Source organism: Rhizophagus irregularis, chromosome 13 (assembly GCF_026210795.1).
Source record: "Rhizophagus irregularis chromosome 13, complete sequence".
Lineage (NCBI taxonomy): Eukaryota > Fungi > Glomeromycota > Glomeromycetes > Glomerales > Glomeraceae > Rhizophagus > Rhizophagus irregularis.
In genome coordinates this window covers 693,726-708,198 of record NC_089441.1, presented here as the reverse complement: position 1 = coordinate 708,198, position 14,473 = coordinate 693,726, and the positions used below count along the sequence as shown (strand labels likewise).

At 26.8% G+C, this 14,473-nt stretch overlaps 4 protein-coding genes across 4 annotated transcripts; all 4 read left to right on the top strand.

Moving 5' to 3' along the window:
* Positions 1–333: 333 nt before the first annotated feature.
* Positions 334–2,042, top strand: OCT59_004786 (uncharacterized protein; the record flags this gene model as incomplete). Its single annotated transcript, XM_066137934.1, has 5 exons — positions 334–849; positions 937–949; positions 1,514–1,819; positions 1,890–1,937; positions 2,011–2,042. 5 exons carry the CDS (start codon positions 334–336, stop codon positions 2,040–2,042), a joined length of 915 nt encoding a protein of 304 aa, XP_065997127.1.
* A 6,333-nt stretch (positions 2,043–8,375) lies between these two features.
* OCT59_004785 (uncharacterized protein) lies at positions 8,376–9,380 on the top strand (the record flags this gene model as incomplete). The annotated part of the gene is made up of 1 exon (XM_025314076.2): positions 8,376–9,380. The coding sequence occupies one exon, from the start codon at positions 8,376–8,378 to the stop codon at positions 9,378–9,380; it is 1,005 nt and encodes a 334-aa protein (XP_025185997.1).
* A 4,000-nt stretch (positions 9,381–13,380) lies between these two features.
* Positions 13,381–13,728, top strand: OCT59_004784 (uncharacterized protein; the record flags this gene model as incomplete). The annotated part of the gene is made up of 1 exon (XM_025333684.2): positions 13,381–13,728. The coding sequence occupies one exon, from the start codon at positions 13,381–13,383 to the stop codon at positions 13,726–13,728; it is 348 nt and encodes a 115-aa protein (XP_025185996.1).
* Positions 13,729–13,781: 53 nt separating this feature from the next.
* Positions 13,782–14,060, top strand: OCT59_004783 (uncharacterized protein; the record flags this gene model as incomplete). Its single annotated transcript, XM_066137933.1, has 1 exon — positions 13,782–14,060. One exon carries the CDS (start codon positions 13,782–13,784, stop codon positions 14,058–14,060), a length of 279 nt encoding a protein of 92 aa, XP_065997126.1.
* Positions 14,061–14,473: the final 413 nt, after the last annotated feature.

The window sequence follows — 14,473 nt, the reverse complement described above, 5'->3', positions numbered from 1 at the left end:
AAATATTTAAGATTTTATATTTATCAAAAACATAAACACGATGTACCGTAAATAATTTCCTGGCAAAAAAAAAAATTCATAGTGTTCAGTTTAAAAGACCCAAAATTATTGTTTCGGCCAAGATTAAAAAAAATTGTTAAAATGGACCTAATATCGTCGATCATTTTGTTTTTTCTGTACAACTATTATTTTTACGCCAATCTGATTCCTAATAAATGAATTTCTGTAATACAAACATTTTCTATCTTACTATTCCTTTTTTATCCAAATAATAAGTAAACGCCCAGTTTTTTTTTACGAATTTATTTTCTATCAAAATTCTTAATTATAAAAATGAGTTACATTAATAGAAAAATAAAAAAGTTAGTATCCAAATTTAATATAAAAAAATTGAGTAAGGATAATTATAAAGAAAATGAAATTCAAGTTGAATCTGAACTTGATTCAAGTTCAGTAAATATCAACCATAAAAATTGTTATTACTATAATTATAAACCATGGTGTAAAGAATGTGTTCCTCGTTGCATAATTGAAGGATGGACCAGTGAAAATCACAATATTGATGAATTTATCAAGGATACGATTTATAATGCAAAGATAAGTTTTAATAATGATGATGATTATTATCCATTATTTCTTGAATGGGTACCATTTGATAGATTTGAAGATATAAAACAAATTGGAGAAGGTGGATTTGCTAAAGTATATTCTGCAACATGGGTTGATGGTCAAGCAAAATATAAAAGAAAATATGATGGAATTTGGAAAAAAAAAGAATCCAGCCCAATGAAAATTGCCTTGAAAAGGTTAAATGATTCACAGAATATATCAGTTGAATATTTAAATGAGGTATATTTTATATTCAAATTTACAATGTGTAATTTTATTCTGTTAATTAATATTATGTTTAAAATATTTTAATTTAAATTATCATAGCTTCAAATACATTGTGATTATTGTAGAGAAAGAACTGATTTGCTAAAATTTTATGGAATGACAAAAGATCCAGTAACCAAAGAATTTATGATGATTGTTGAATTTTCAGAAATGGGAAATTTAAGAAGTGTACTTTCAAAAGATTTTAATAATATTTTATGGAAAGATAAAATTAATTTCTTATATAAATTATCATATGACCTTGATAAGTTACATAAATTAGGATATTGTCATAAGGATTTTCATAGTGGAAATATATTACAGATTTATTATGGTGGTATAATAAAGTCCAATATGTCCTATATTTCAGATTTTGGATTATCAGGACCATTAAATAAACAAACATCAGATGGTAAGTTATGTGGTGTGTTGCCATATGTTGCTCCAGAAGTATTAAATGGAGAACCATATACATTATCTTCTGATATCTATAGTTTTGGTGTAATTATGACGGAATTATCATCTGGAAAACCACCCTTTCATAAAAGAAAACACAATATTGGATTAGCATTAGAAATATGTAATGGACTCAGACCAGAATTTGGAAAAGGAACTCCTAAAATTTATAAAAAATTAGCTTATAGATGTATGAATGCTATTCCTGATCAAAGGCCAACAGCAAACGAATTATTTAATATATTACATTTTTGGTATTTATCTTGTACTAATGATGAAGATCAAGAAGAAGGAGAATTTGGTTATAAAAGAAAGGAAATTAAAGCTATTTTTGAAGAAGCTGACAAAGAGATACCAAATATTTCAACTACATATGAAAAGAATCCTGATGCCGTTTATACTAGTAGATTATTTACATTTAGTAATTTGCCAAAACCCATTAATTCACCTATCATTACTTCATATCTAAATGAAGAAGAAAATAAAGGTACCATGTTCACATCTTATATAATCAAATAATTAATTATATAATATTTACTAATATTATCCTTTAACAGATTGTCAAGATTCACAATTACTTGATTTAGAGGTTCCTAGCTCAAGAGGTATTTGATTTAATTTATCATACATTGTTACAATATATGCACATAATGTTAATTTTTAATTTATTTGATATAGAGATAGTTAATGATAATGAAAATAGTTCTTAAATATTTCGAATATTTCAATATTTCCAAATTTTTTTATTTATATTATTATTTCTTTATTAAGTTTATATCTTATGTTGAATATGTACTTTTATTTATATTTCTACCTTCTTTAAAATGGAACTATTATTTATTTATGGTTTATGTTATTAACAGTTAACTTTGATTTGATAATTTCTTCTATTATTAATAAAGAATGGGAAATTTGTTGCTATTTAATACTATACATTTTTATTTATTGTAGAAGTATTGCAAATGAATTAAAATATTGAAACGTAACGAAAAAATTTAATATACATGTTTCTAAATCAAACTTAACCCTATAAAAAATTTTTATCCGAATATTTCCATTATTTCTCCGTGTCTTCCATAAAATTCCGTGAAAATGATACATTCATGGATATCCGTGTTAGCGAGATGAAAATTCCCATGATTTAAGGCTATAAATTCCATGAAAATGATACATTCACGGAAAAAACATGGAAAGATAAAACACGGGTCAGATTTTTTACAGGATAATATAACAACAATAGATATTCATATGGACATTTCTCCAAATGGATATCATATTTTGCTGAATGAACATTTTGCCAAAAAATTTATACTAAATAGATTATTAAGAAATCTTTTCTAGAAAAATTTTTGAATTAGATAATTTTTATTAAATTTATCTCGTTGTTTATAATACATTAATCTTTTTTCACTTACTTTTCGTAAATAAATGTTATCAGCAGGAAAATATAACAATTAATATCAGTTACTTAAATGTTAAAGTGATAATATCCTTGAAAAAAAAAGATCTCTAAAATAATTTATGTTTATTTTCATTACGCGATGAATTCTTTTTATAAAAATGTTAATTGCTACCATTTTCGACGAAATGTCCATTCGGCGATGAAACGGATTCGATAAAATGTACTACTTTTGGTGAAACGTCCTTTCAGTGAAACATCTCTTCCGTCGGTGAAATATCCCTTCGGCAAAAGATTTCAGCAAGATGAACCATGATGTCTAAGTAAAATTCAAAAAATTTTATTTTTCTTAATAAATCCATTGTTATAGGAGTAAAAAAAAATTGTGTAGTGTATGAACGTGAAGACTAAAGAGTTTAACAAAACTTGGAGGAAATATAAAGAGAAAACTACTGAAAGTTATTTAAACGTAAACATTTGATGATTAACATTTTATCTGTTTATTTATTAGAAACTTAAACACGATATACCGTAAATAATTTCCTGGTAAAAAAGAATTCATAGTGTTCAGTTTAAAAGACTTTTAAAATTGACAAAATTATTGTTCCGGCCAAGATTAAAAAATTATATGTGTTGAAATGGACCTTATCAGTTATTAATAAGATAAGATTTAACAAATATAATAATATAATGCTTAATTTAAAGGTATTGTAAATCACGTGATAATTTCTTATTGATCAACATGGCAAATCGGAATACAAATTTTCAGTACAATATAGACTTTGTAATACTAACGTAAGGGGGTAAAAATTTATATGTTTAGAAAGCCACGAACTTGAGCAACACTTTGCAACTTTAAAAAATTTTGTTGCATAAAAAACTTTTGAAAAAACGTCGTATGAAGTTGCGAATGGGAATCTTTTTTTGCGAATGGGCAAATAAGGTTTTTATTGGTTTCCTATTTACTGGTGTCGACTCAACAAAAGAACTTGGTAACGCTTATAATACGTTTATAATATAATATAATTTAAATACTGAATAAATACTTTTTTAAAAGTGTTTATTGTTTTAACTTATTAGAAATACTTTTGTAAACCATTTCTTTACACTGTAGTTAGTTCTATATTTATTTTAAAATACCAAAGAACTATTTATTTAGTAAAATTAGCGTTAACTATTGAAATTTATTACTTTTTACGCGTCTAACGAATAAGAACATAAATTTTGTATTCTATGGTTAAATTAATAACAGTAATATTTCTATTATGATATGTAGATTGCTTATGCCACCGCCTGCACGGAAAGTATTGGCATACATATACTGTACTTCGCACGTACATCCTTCCACCTTTGCTTCTAAAGAATAAAGCAAACCCATCGTAATATCCGTGTAGATGATAATATGTTTATCATTTTAATATCTACAAATTAAATATAGTTCATTAGCATCAAATAAATAATTTCAAATAACTGTTAGCCACCATCATGTTCCTCACCTGTATATATTTATAAACCATGTAATTTTGAATTGATTCTATATTTCATTCTTTAAAAATTCAATTAGAACCATTTTTAAATATATTTCATTAAATGTTATGTCATTATTTACCTTATTTTTATGAAAAAATTTCGTATTTTACGTTATATCTCATCTGATTTCGCTCCCTTTCCCTTTTTCAACTAAAAAATTTAACTCTGAATCAGTAATATTATTCCTTATCCCATTTAGTTAAAAAATTTTATTGATTTCACTTTCACGCGTATTTTATTGTTAAATTTAGTCTAGTTTCACACTCTCCCCTCTTTCATTAAAAAAAATTAAATTAGAATCATTTAATTTTATTCCCTACCTCATTTCTATAAACATTCCATTATTACTTTCTGGTTTCCACTTATTTTTACTAAATTTAGTTTCCTTTAATAATACTTCTTTGACTTGCTTAAACTTTATTTAAGGTTAGTTTGTTTTGGCTATTGGTCTTGGAAAGAACGTGTAGGGAATTGTTTAGCAGGAAGTATATAATCAAGTAATTTATTACAGCCATACAATTAACAAAATAACATCTTATTTATTGAAATAATATCGTCATTAAATACTGAAAGAACAATACTACGAATATTTTTTATTTTTTTTTAATAACTTGAGTTTTGAAAAATTTTTTTAATAATTTTGATATCAGTTACGTGTCATATTACTATATGTCAGCAAAAGAAAAACTCGTTTTGAAACCCGCTTTAATACGTACCGAGTTTCTGGAACCTCATGTGATCAACAAAATTATTTACCACTGCGCACTTATGAAAAATGATCAGCATACACACTACCTTTAATAATATATCCTAATATAATTAGTTATAATAATTCATGATTCATGATTATTCCCATTGATTTCATTTCCTTTTTCGTTGTCCTAAATCTCACCCTATTTATAGAAATTGATTTTCATAACAAAAAAATTCTAAGATCATAAAAATATTTCGGTTCTCCTTTTTGAAATCTCCAATTCTTATTCCAAGTTTTATTTTTAGTGAACCTTTCACTTCTACTCACTTTCCCCGTCAGAATTCTAATTCGAACACCTTTTTCCTTGTAAAAATAAATATTCCTTCATTTTTAATCTCCAAGCTTCTTCCCTTATCTAGCAATTTTACGATTCTAATTCTCATTTCCAATTCTAAAAATAAATGCAAACACAAGAACTATGTAATACTAAACATTACATATGGCTCAGTTTATACTCATGATCTCGGAGTTATACAAGTCATAATACTAAATACAAAATTTATACACTTAGACTAAATATAATACTGCGCCCACAATTAATAAATTCTCTAGGTAAATTCTGGAATTACAGCGTCAGGTTTCCTAAAAAACGAGGCGGACTGGAATGTTCGAAAAATGAGACGTGTAAATCAAATAGTAACATTACATTGCTTTTTTTACCTCAATTGCTGATCTCCCGATTTACGCTGTAGACTCGAAACTATTCAATCTTGGGAAACTTCTTTTTCGGAGCTTATATAAAATCGAAAATTTCTATATATCTGTGTGGGTAGGAGTGACTTATATTGGCGGGATTTTGTAAATATAGTTTATTTCGTGTTTGTAGAAAACAGAATCTTGTAGTTAGATATAGTGATAGGAATGAATTAAGCCATAAAAATTTATCAGAAATGCGAGAGAGCAATGAAATAACTTGATGTTGGAACTCGCATTAAATGGTCTAGGGTCCGCGTACTTCCTCCCTCTTTGATAGCATCATACATTTCATTCGCTAAATCATTAATAATCAATTTTTTTCTTTGTAAAAAATCGTTACCATTGGTAAGTTAAATGTCGGAAAAAACTAAATAACGAAACCGGTTGTGTAACTGATCAGATCAATCTGTATATGATTCGATTTCTCATATAGTCCCAAATTTTTATTTTACAAGAAAAAATTTCTTCCCTGTTTGTCCGTTGTCATACAAATAAAAACGTACAAAATGTCTACAATTACGATTTCTGGAACGCCTATCAGACTTTATTGTCTTGCTCATGAAAGCAATTCTGCTTTCTACGTGACAACTTTATTTTCGACCTCAAAGAGGCCATTAAGAATAAGAAACAAAACGAGTTTGCTACTGTTGACGCCGATCAACTCGTTCTATGGCAAGTTAATATAGATCAGGGTCAAATTAAGGCCACTTCTATTGATGATATGTCAAATGAAGAAAATAAATTAGAAGTTTCAGGATTAAAAGTTGAAGAAGTCTTTCGAAACACCAGAGGAAACAGCGTTAGAGTTATTGTAAAAGCCGGTGGGAACGAAATTTCCATGTAATTTTTTAAACACTTACATAATCTTTTGCTTTTCTTTCCTGCTTCTTATCGTCAAACCCGCCCAAAAAACACATTCGCGTTATTATAGATCAACCCTGGTGGTAAGTGAGTCGTAATAAATTATTCAATGCAAGTGAACACAATATAACTCGTCCTGTCTTTCTGCCAATTAATTTTTCGCCACTAACATTTAATCTTTCATTTTATTTAAAGGTTTTTTGCTCACTGAGGAAGTTGTGTCTCAACTCTCAAGTTAAGTTATTTATGAGCATATGAAGGTAAAATCCGAACAGCATCACTTTCAACAATTAATTACGATCGCTTCCAGCGTTTTCTTGATTTTACTAAATTGTCCATAAAGCCTGTACTTTTCCGTGGACAATATCCAAAGCAAGACATAGATCCTTATAAATGAAATACTCTTGCAGAAAACTATTTAGCAAAGTGCAAAGAAACTTAATGCTCATCTTGGACCGTAACTTCCTGATGAGATTGTACTCGAAGATGTTTCAAATGAAAAAGGATTCCTTAACATTCGTAAAGGTTCAATATTACCTTTCAACATCCGTGGTAGAAAGGACGTAATTTTAATAAAAGAAGTCGTGTCGAGGGTAACGCACTCAGACCAGGAATTCATGCAATTTTTGAACTCAAAAAAATAGTAGCAGAGAGACGTTAGACTAGCAATCCTTGAGATGATTATCGCGGATTGTTTTGTAAATAAAGATGTGAAAATTATTGGAGTGCTAACGGATTTGAAGAATGTTTGGAATATTTTCTAGCTGGGCATAAATAAGGAAATCATGATGCTTACATTAACGAAACATAAGACCGCATTTGAAACAATTAGCAAAATGGTTAAATCAGCTAATCCTAGAATTCAGGGTGTTCCAGACACAGAGTGTATGTAGTATATAAATTTGTTTGATGAAAGGACCAATAATCCTTATGATGGTATTGCATCAATGGAAGACTTCTATGATGAAATGGATGAAAACGAGGTATTAATGCATAAAACAAAAAAAAGTCATCTATGCTCTTAAAGATAATCCGATTTTTTCAAGCTTTAGTCTATACTTGAAAATTTGCAATAATAGGAATATATAAAATATATTAAGTAATAAAAAATTCTTTTAGGCAGATAATATCCGATCCAATCTTGATCATTGTAATCTATTTGAATTTTTGTTCGAATTTCATCCTTAAAATAAAATTATTATTCATAGAACCAATAAAAAAACAGCTATTATTCGAGATAAATTTATGTAAATATTTACTTAATTTATTTATAATGGTCTTTCTAGTAGTTTCCTTATTTGTTTATGAATGATACTGTATATATTTAATGCTAAAAATAAATGTATTATTTGTTTGTGCAAAAATATCCTGACTGCGCCACGGGATGACTTAGGCTGACTCATTTAATAATTCCAAATCAAGAAGGGGAAATAGGATTAACAGGTTTGAATTTACAATTAATTTATTGCTCTATTTGGTTTGTTTATCACCCCCAATTTTTTTTTTGGTAGACAAATACCAAGATAAGCAATTCGATAACGTACCAAAATTTCAAATGATCTACTTTTTTAAGCTCCTTTTTTTTTAAATCATGATACAAATATAAAATTAACGGAGAATATGAATTATTTTTAAAAAGGATTATTTTCATTATTATAATTATATTTTACATAAATAAAGATTATAATTCCATAAATTAAAAGGTCAAAATTATAATTGTAATCGCGTGCAAAATAAAAAATAAACACCGATTAATTATATCGATATATTCAGTTTATTGTGTTCAAAAAGTTGTCTAAAAATATGTTTCCAAGTAGTGAAATATACTGTAAAGGAAGTTCATTCGGAGGCCTTGTATTGGTACCTTCAGAAGAAAGTCAACTTACTCCATGGCCAATAAGCGTAACAGTCTTAGTTCTCAATATGGTAATGTTATATCCGACATATAAATGGAATAGGTTCAGCCTTATTTCAGCATTATGGGCCGTTATTAGTAGTTCATTGTCTCTTTGGCGTGTATGTAGTGCAAAGCAAGGTCCAATGATTGTAGCATATAATATGCCTTTCAACTTACCTTTAACAATTGGATCTAATATTATCAGACTTACCCTTGAAGATGGAACCAAAGGGTTTAAAGAAAGGTGGAAAACGTTCTTTAAAGTAATTAATGGAGAAAGTCCTCAGTATACAACTTCATCAACAGATGATGATTGGATAGAATCGGATTATCAAAATGATAAAAACGGAAAATCATTTAAAATTTATTACCGAATCGAAGAGATATCAAGATTGTTTGCATTAATAGTTGCTCTTATGGCTATGATGTGGGGCGTAATTCGTGTGTGGGAGTGGTGGCTTCCGTTTGATTCTATAAATGATGAAATATGTTTGGCTAGTTTTCCAGAAAATTTTCATACTTCCATAGAAATACCTTCGTGTGGATATATTATTGCTGATTGGGGCCAAGCTAAAATTTATAATTGTATTCAATTTGAACCAGCTGTTGGATGGTTTCTTATTATTGTATATACAGCACTTTGTGCAGCGGTACTCGTAGGAATGTTTGTAATTCGCGGTTATTTCATTTGGGCATTGGGTGGTGTTGGATCTGCAATCTTGATAGTTATCTCTGGGTTACAGTCTACGTATTCAACGAATGGTTACTGTGTTGAATTTGTTGCAAAGTTGATGAGATTACCTTCAACACAAAAACCACAAATACTTAGCCACCAAAGTTTGATCAACCTGTGGTGGTATCGATTTGGTTTAGTACAGTGGGCAATCCATTTGTTTACCATTCACGGATGAAGCTATTCAGTAGAAAGGGTATATTTACATTATAGGAAAATTAAAAGGCTATTATACCAGAGGATTAAAATTTCGGAAATATGATTTTTATTTACTGCTGTATAGTAAGACCGATACAACTTGATTATGCATGCTTGTATATTATTTATTTATTATTTATTTTAATATTTATGGTTCATATTTTTTTTTTATTTAAAAGATTTGAATGAAATAAAAAAAATGTTATTCTTTCCAAAATTTTTATATCGACAGTAAAATTTTAATATTATTTTGTTATACTTTCTATATTTTATCATTTATTACTTAAAAAACGTAAAGTTTATGTTCATTGAAGCATAATTTTGAATAATAAATTTTTTCGTATTTCAAGAAATATTATTAAAGGTCAAAATAAGGAAATTATAATATTAACTTCCAAATCAGTACACTAATATAATTTACTCTTTAAGGGACCTAAATATAACAAGAATTTGAACATAAATAAACGAGCTTGAATTTTTTTTTAAAAAAAAATATTGAAATTTAACAAATAGAACATTTTGACATAAAATTTTTAATATATAATATAGTAAAAAGTTAAAATTAAATAAAAATTATTTAATCATTAACGTAAAGTTCGTTATAATACAGAGAATTCAGCCAATATATACTTGATTCATTTAGTAATTAGGAGTGAGCTGAAGTATTCATTGTCATAAAAGCATATATAATAAAATCAAGTTAGGGCCACAATTCTGCTGTTATATATAAAAATATTTAGTTTTAGCAATATTGAACATATGTTATAACTTTAAAAAATCTAATCAATCCTATATCCAACCTCATAATTTTATTAAAATTAATAATCATAGCTACATATAGTAAATCATTATTATTATTTAGCAAAAATATATTATAAAAAAAATAATAAAATAGTAAAATATATAATCCTTCTTCCTTTAATTTTAGATATTATTATATTGTTATTATTATTGATTATTTAGATTATTCAGAAAATGAAGATGATCAAACTGACATCCGATTAAAGATAGGTATGAACCAAAAAAATCAAACTGAAACTTCTAAAATTTTATAAATTATATTATCAGTATTTGAAATAGCATTAATTATTTATGAAAAATTTAACTGAATCCTATTGAATTCTATTAGCAATAAAATAGATCTTGCTATTTCAATATGTCACAAGTTTCACAAGTTATTGCTTAAATTATTGATCATGTTATCATATGATATTTCTCAAAAATATTTATAAAATCTTTAATATCAAAAATATTTAGTGCTAAAAGATTACATAAGTTCATATAAATAAAACCCACACGGGCAAACAAGCAAACAAGAATTAAACACTTTGATTTTCCTCAGGTGTATTATTGCCTAAAATTGCTAAAGAGAATATTATATCACGCAGTCATGTGATAAAAGATTTATAAAATGACGGAGATATCTCCTCTTTTTTCTTCAAATCAATTTATTTAACTTGAATAACATGGATGCAATGATATGGATACCATTCTCAGACTAAAGACAAAGAGTCTAAAAATCCCAAAGAGAAACAATCTCAAATTTGACTACTGATTATTATTCAATCATATTTTTAAGATATACAGTATATCAAAAACATTAGAATCCATTAATTTCCAAGTAATTATACAAATAATTTCATAATAGATTAAGTGAATTACCAAATATATTTTGAAAGCACCCACGTTTAAATATATATAGTGCAACTTTACCAGATCGAATGCATCATTAGGCTCGACAGCCATAAAATTATCAAGTGTATTTTCAAATTAAAAAAATTATCCAGTTTTACAATAAACTTTGTACATAATGGAATCACAATTATAATTTATAAGAAGTTTTTTTTAAAAAAAAAATATTTTTAGCATCCTATTAATTTCCATATAATATTTATTGCTTAAATATGTTAATCTGGGATCAGGTTGAAAATAGAAATCAAATTTTTTCAAGCGATAGAATATAGAAATTTCTTATGAAAATTTAGATTTTTCTGACAAAAAATTCGGAAACATTGGTATGCTCAGATGTTTCTCAAAAATTCTGGGTTTTGTCAGAATTTTTCATCATTTTAGGCTTTGATACTTAATACCATTTTATACTTCAAAAATATATATTTATTTATTTAGCTAACCTTAAAAAACTGGGTTTTTTTTAAAAATATGTGATATTTTAATAGTAAAGGGTAGACCAAAAAAAGTATCTTTCATATCTTTCATAATACTTAATAATGATACATACAAATTTGATAAAATTAATTAATAATAATATAAAATATAGAATTATTAAATAGAAATTATATAAAATTTAATGTATTCACTATCATTTTTAAATCACATTAGTAGTAAATTCTACTTTTTAAGGGTTGAGTTCGCCTTACAGCATCCGTGGTGGAACAAACATCATTTTAGTAGAAAATGAGTAAAGAACTCAAGCCAGGAACTTTTGAACCCAAAAAAGCAGGAAGAAAATGTATTCATTATTTTAATATAAACAAAAATTATTTAGATACTTATATTTTGTTATTAGTACTATATACATGAATTTGTCAATTTCTATTTACCATACTGATGAAAACAACTTATCTGTGTTATAGTCAATAACAATATCTATTTAACATTTTCTAAATTATAACTGAAAAACTATGGCCACGTATCTTAGAAATTATTAAAATGTTAAAATATTAATTAACATCCATACCTCTACTTATAATCATAAATAATATATAAATGAAAAACATGATAGATTCTTGATTAGATAAAAAAAATGATTTATACTTTAAGAGTGATGCAACTTGATTGTAATTTTTAAATGAACATTTAATTTTTTTGTAACATAATATCTTGGTTGCACTCGACGAAGATCAATTTCTATTCATATTGTTCCACGTTTTGAAAAGGATAATAAATATTTTGTAAATCTTTTTATTTTTTTAAACAGTTTCATTAAATGCAGTATTTACTTTGCTAATTAATAAAAATGGGAGAATCTAATATTAAATAAAATTAATACAATCGCATAAGATCTGGCGCAGATCTATCTTTATTATAAATGACGTCTTTGACTCTAAAATCACATTTATATGTAACAATGACTCACCATAAGCCACAAAAAAATTTTTTTATCGTTCTATTATAAAATTTAACAAGGTTCATAAGTTCCAGAACCCTTTTCTGATAAGGAAGCATCTTTGGATAATAGTGGTTCATTAGATTACAACAAGGACGCAAAAAAAGATGTAGAAATTGATATTTCAACTTCAAATATCAAAGAACAAGTACATCATCCAATTATTCAACTTGAAGGAAGGAACATTGATGATTTATGGAATGATTATAATAATCTCACTCATACAATTTAAGACTTTGACAGTAAAAGATTTCAATCTTATTATTGAAACGTTCAGAAAATTCTTAAAAGGTACTGATTTTTCTGATAAATCTGATAAATCTTTAATTTATAACAAATCATATCAATATTCAATATTTGAAGATCTGATACCTGATGTTTCTACTTACAACATATTTATGTCCACGGCTTTAAATTTTGGTGATTTATCAAAATTTACGTAATTTATTCAAAATTATGAAGAGTCGAGGAATTCAACCAAATACAGTTTCATATATATAATATCATGATGACAGGATTCGCTAAATTAGGTTCACGTCAAAATATATGCTCGTTACATAAAGAAATTATTAATTTGGGAATCAAAAGTAGCATAGTTACTTACGCGATACTACTTGCTGCACGCGCTAAGGATATACACTTTTTAGACGCTTTAATATAAAACCGGATGTTCAGATTTATAATGTATTATTAAATGTTTTAATGTATGATTCTGATGGGTATCAAATTATTAAAATTTATGAAGAAATGAAATCAAGAGGAATCAAATCAACAGTCTTAACATATTATTAGTCTTATTAGAGCAACGATTTTACGTGAAGAAAAGGAACGCGCGAAGGAATTTTTTCGTGAGATGGAATCTGAAGGAATCAAACCCAATGTTTTAATCCTTGATTCTTTGGGGATCACCGGATTAGACGCTATTCAAAAATTACAAGATTCGAACGGTATAAATTTAAATTTATTAGATTATAATACACTTTTACGTGGATGTTTGAATATGATGACGCGATCAAAATTTTTAATATTATGCAAGAAAATGAAGTTTATCCAACCAAGTCTTGCAACTTATACTATTCTAACAGGTACTTATTTACAGAATAATGAAATCGAAAAGGCTATAGAATTATTTAACAGGATGAAAAATGATAATGTATCTCCGGATTCACAAATTTATACTTTTATGATCGATCTTTATTGATACATAAAAATATTGATGAAACGTACAAATTATTATTATTATAAATTCGAAAAATGAAGTTTAAAAAGTCAGAAGTTATTCGACTTCTTGATTCGGCTTCAAAATTAGAAGATAATAAAGTGATTGAAAAACTTTTTCATACGATATCCAAAACTGAGTCTCAATTATCAAATGTAGCCTTCGAAAAAATTCTTTGGCGCGTAGCACAAGGTGATTATTATTTAAATAATAGGGAAAAATGTAATATTCCAACTCGAAATACAATATCAATAATTGACGGATTTATTCAAAAGGATGATGATAAAATTCTATATACTGGTATAAACGTATGATTGATGATGGATTCTTTCCAATAGGAAAAACCATTTTCAAGATGGCACAATTACTATCTAAAAAGAATAAATTTAATAACGTATTAAAATATTGGTATTGATAAAGGCGTTCGTGAAAAGTTGTATTTTTATATTAGCAACTTACCTCCGGAGTGGAATTGCTGGATCGTATCCTATGTCGGTAATGTAAAAAGATCGCGTAAGATTAGGTCAAACTTTATGAGAAGATTGATTATTTTCCTAAGTTCACATTAAGTGCGTGGCATTGTCAATTGTAATCATCTAGCATTATCAGCTTTCAAATTCTTAATGTATCTTCGTCCTCGTCTTCATTTATTAATACATTTGTTAAATATGCATTAAATCGTTTTGCAATTTCATTAATTGTAATGATTTTAAACGAAATATGAGAT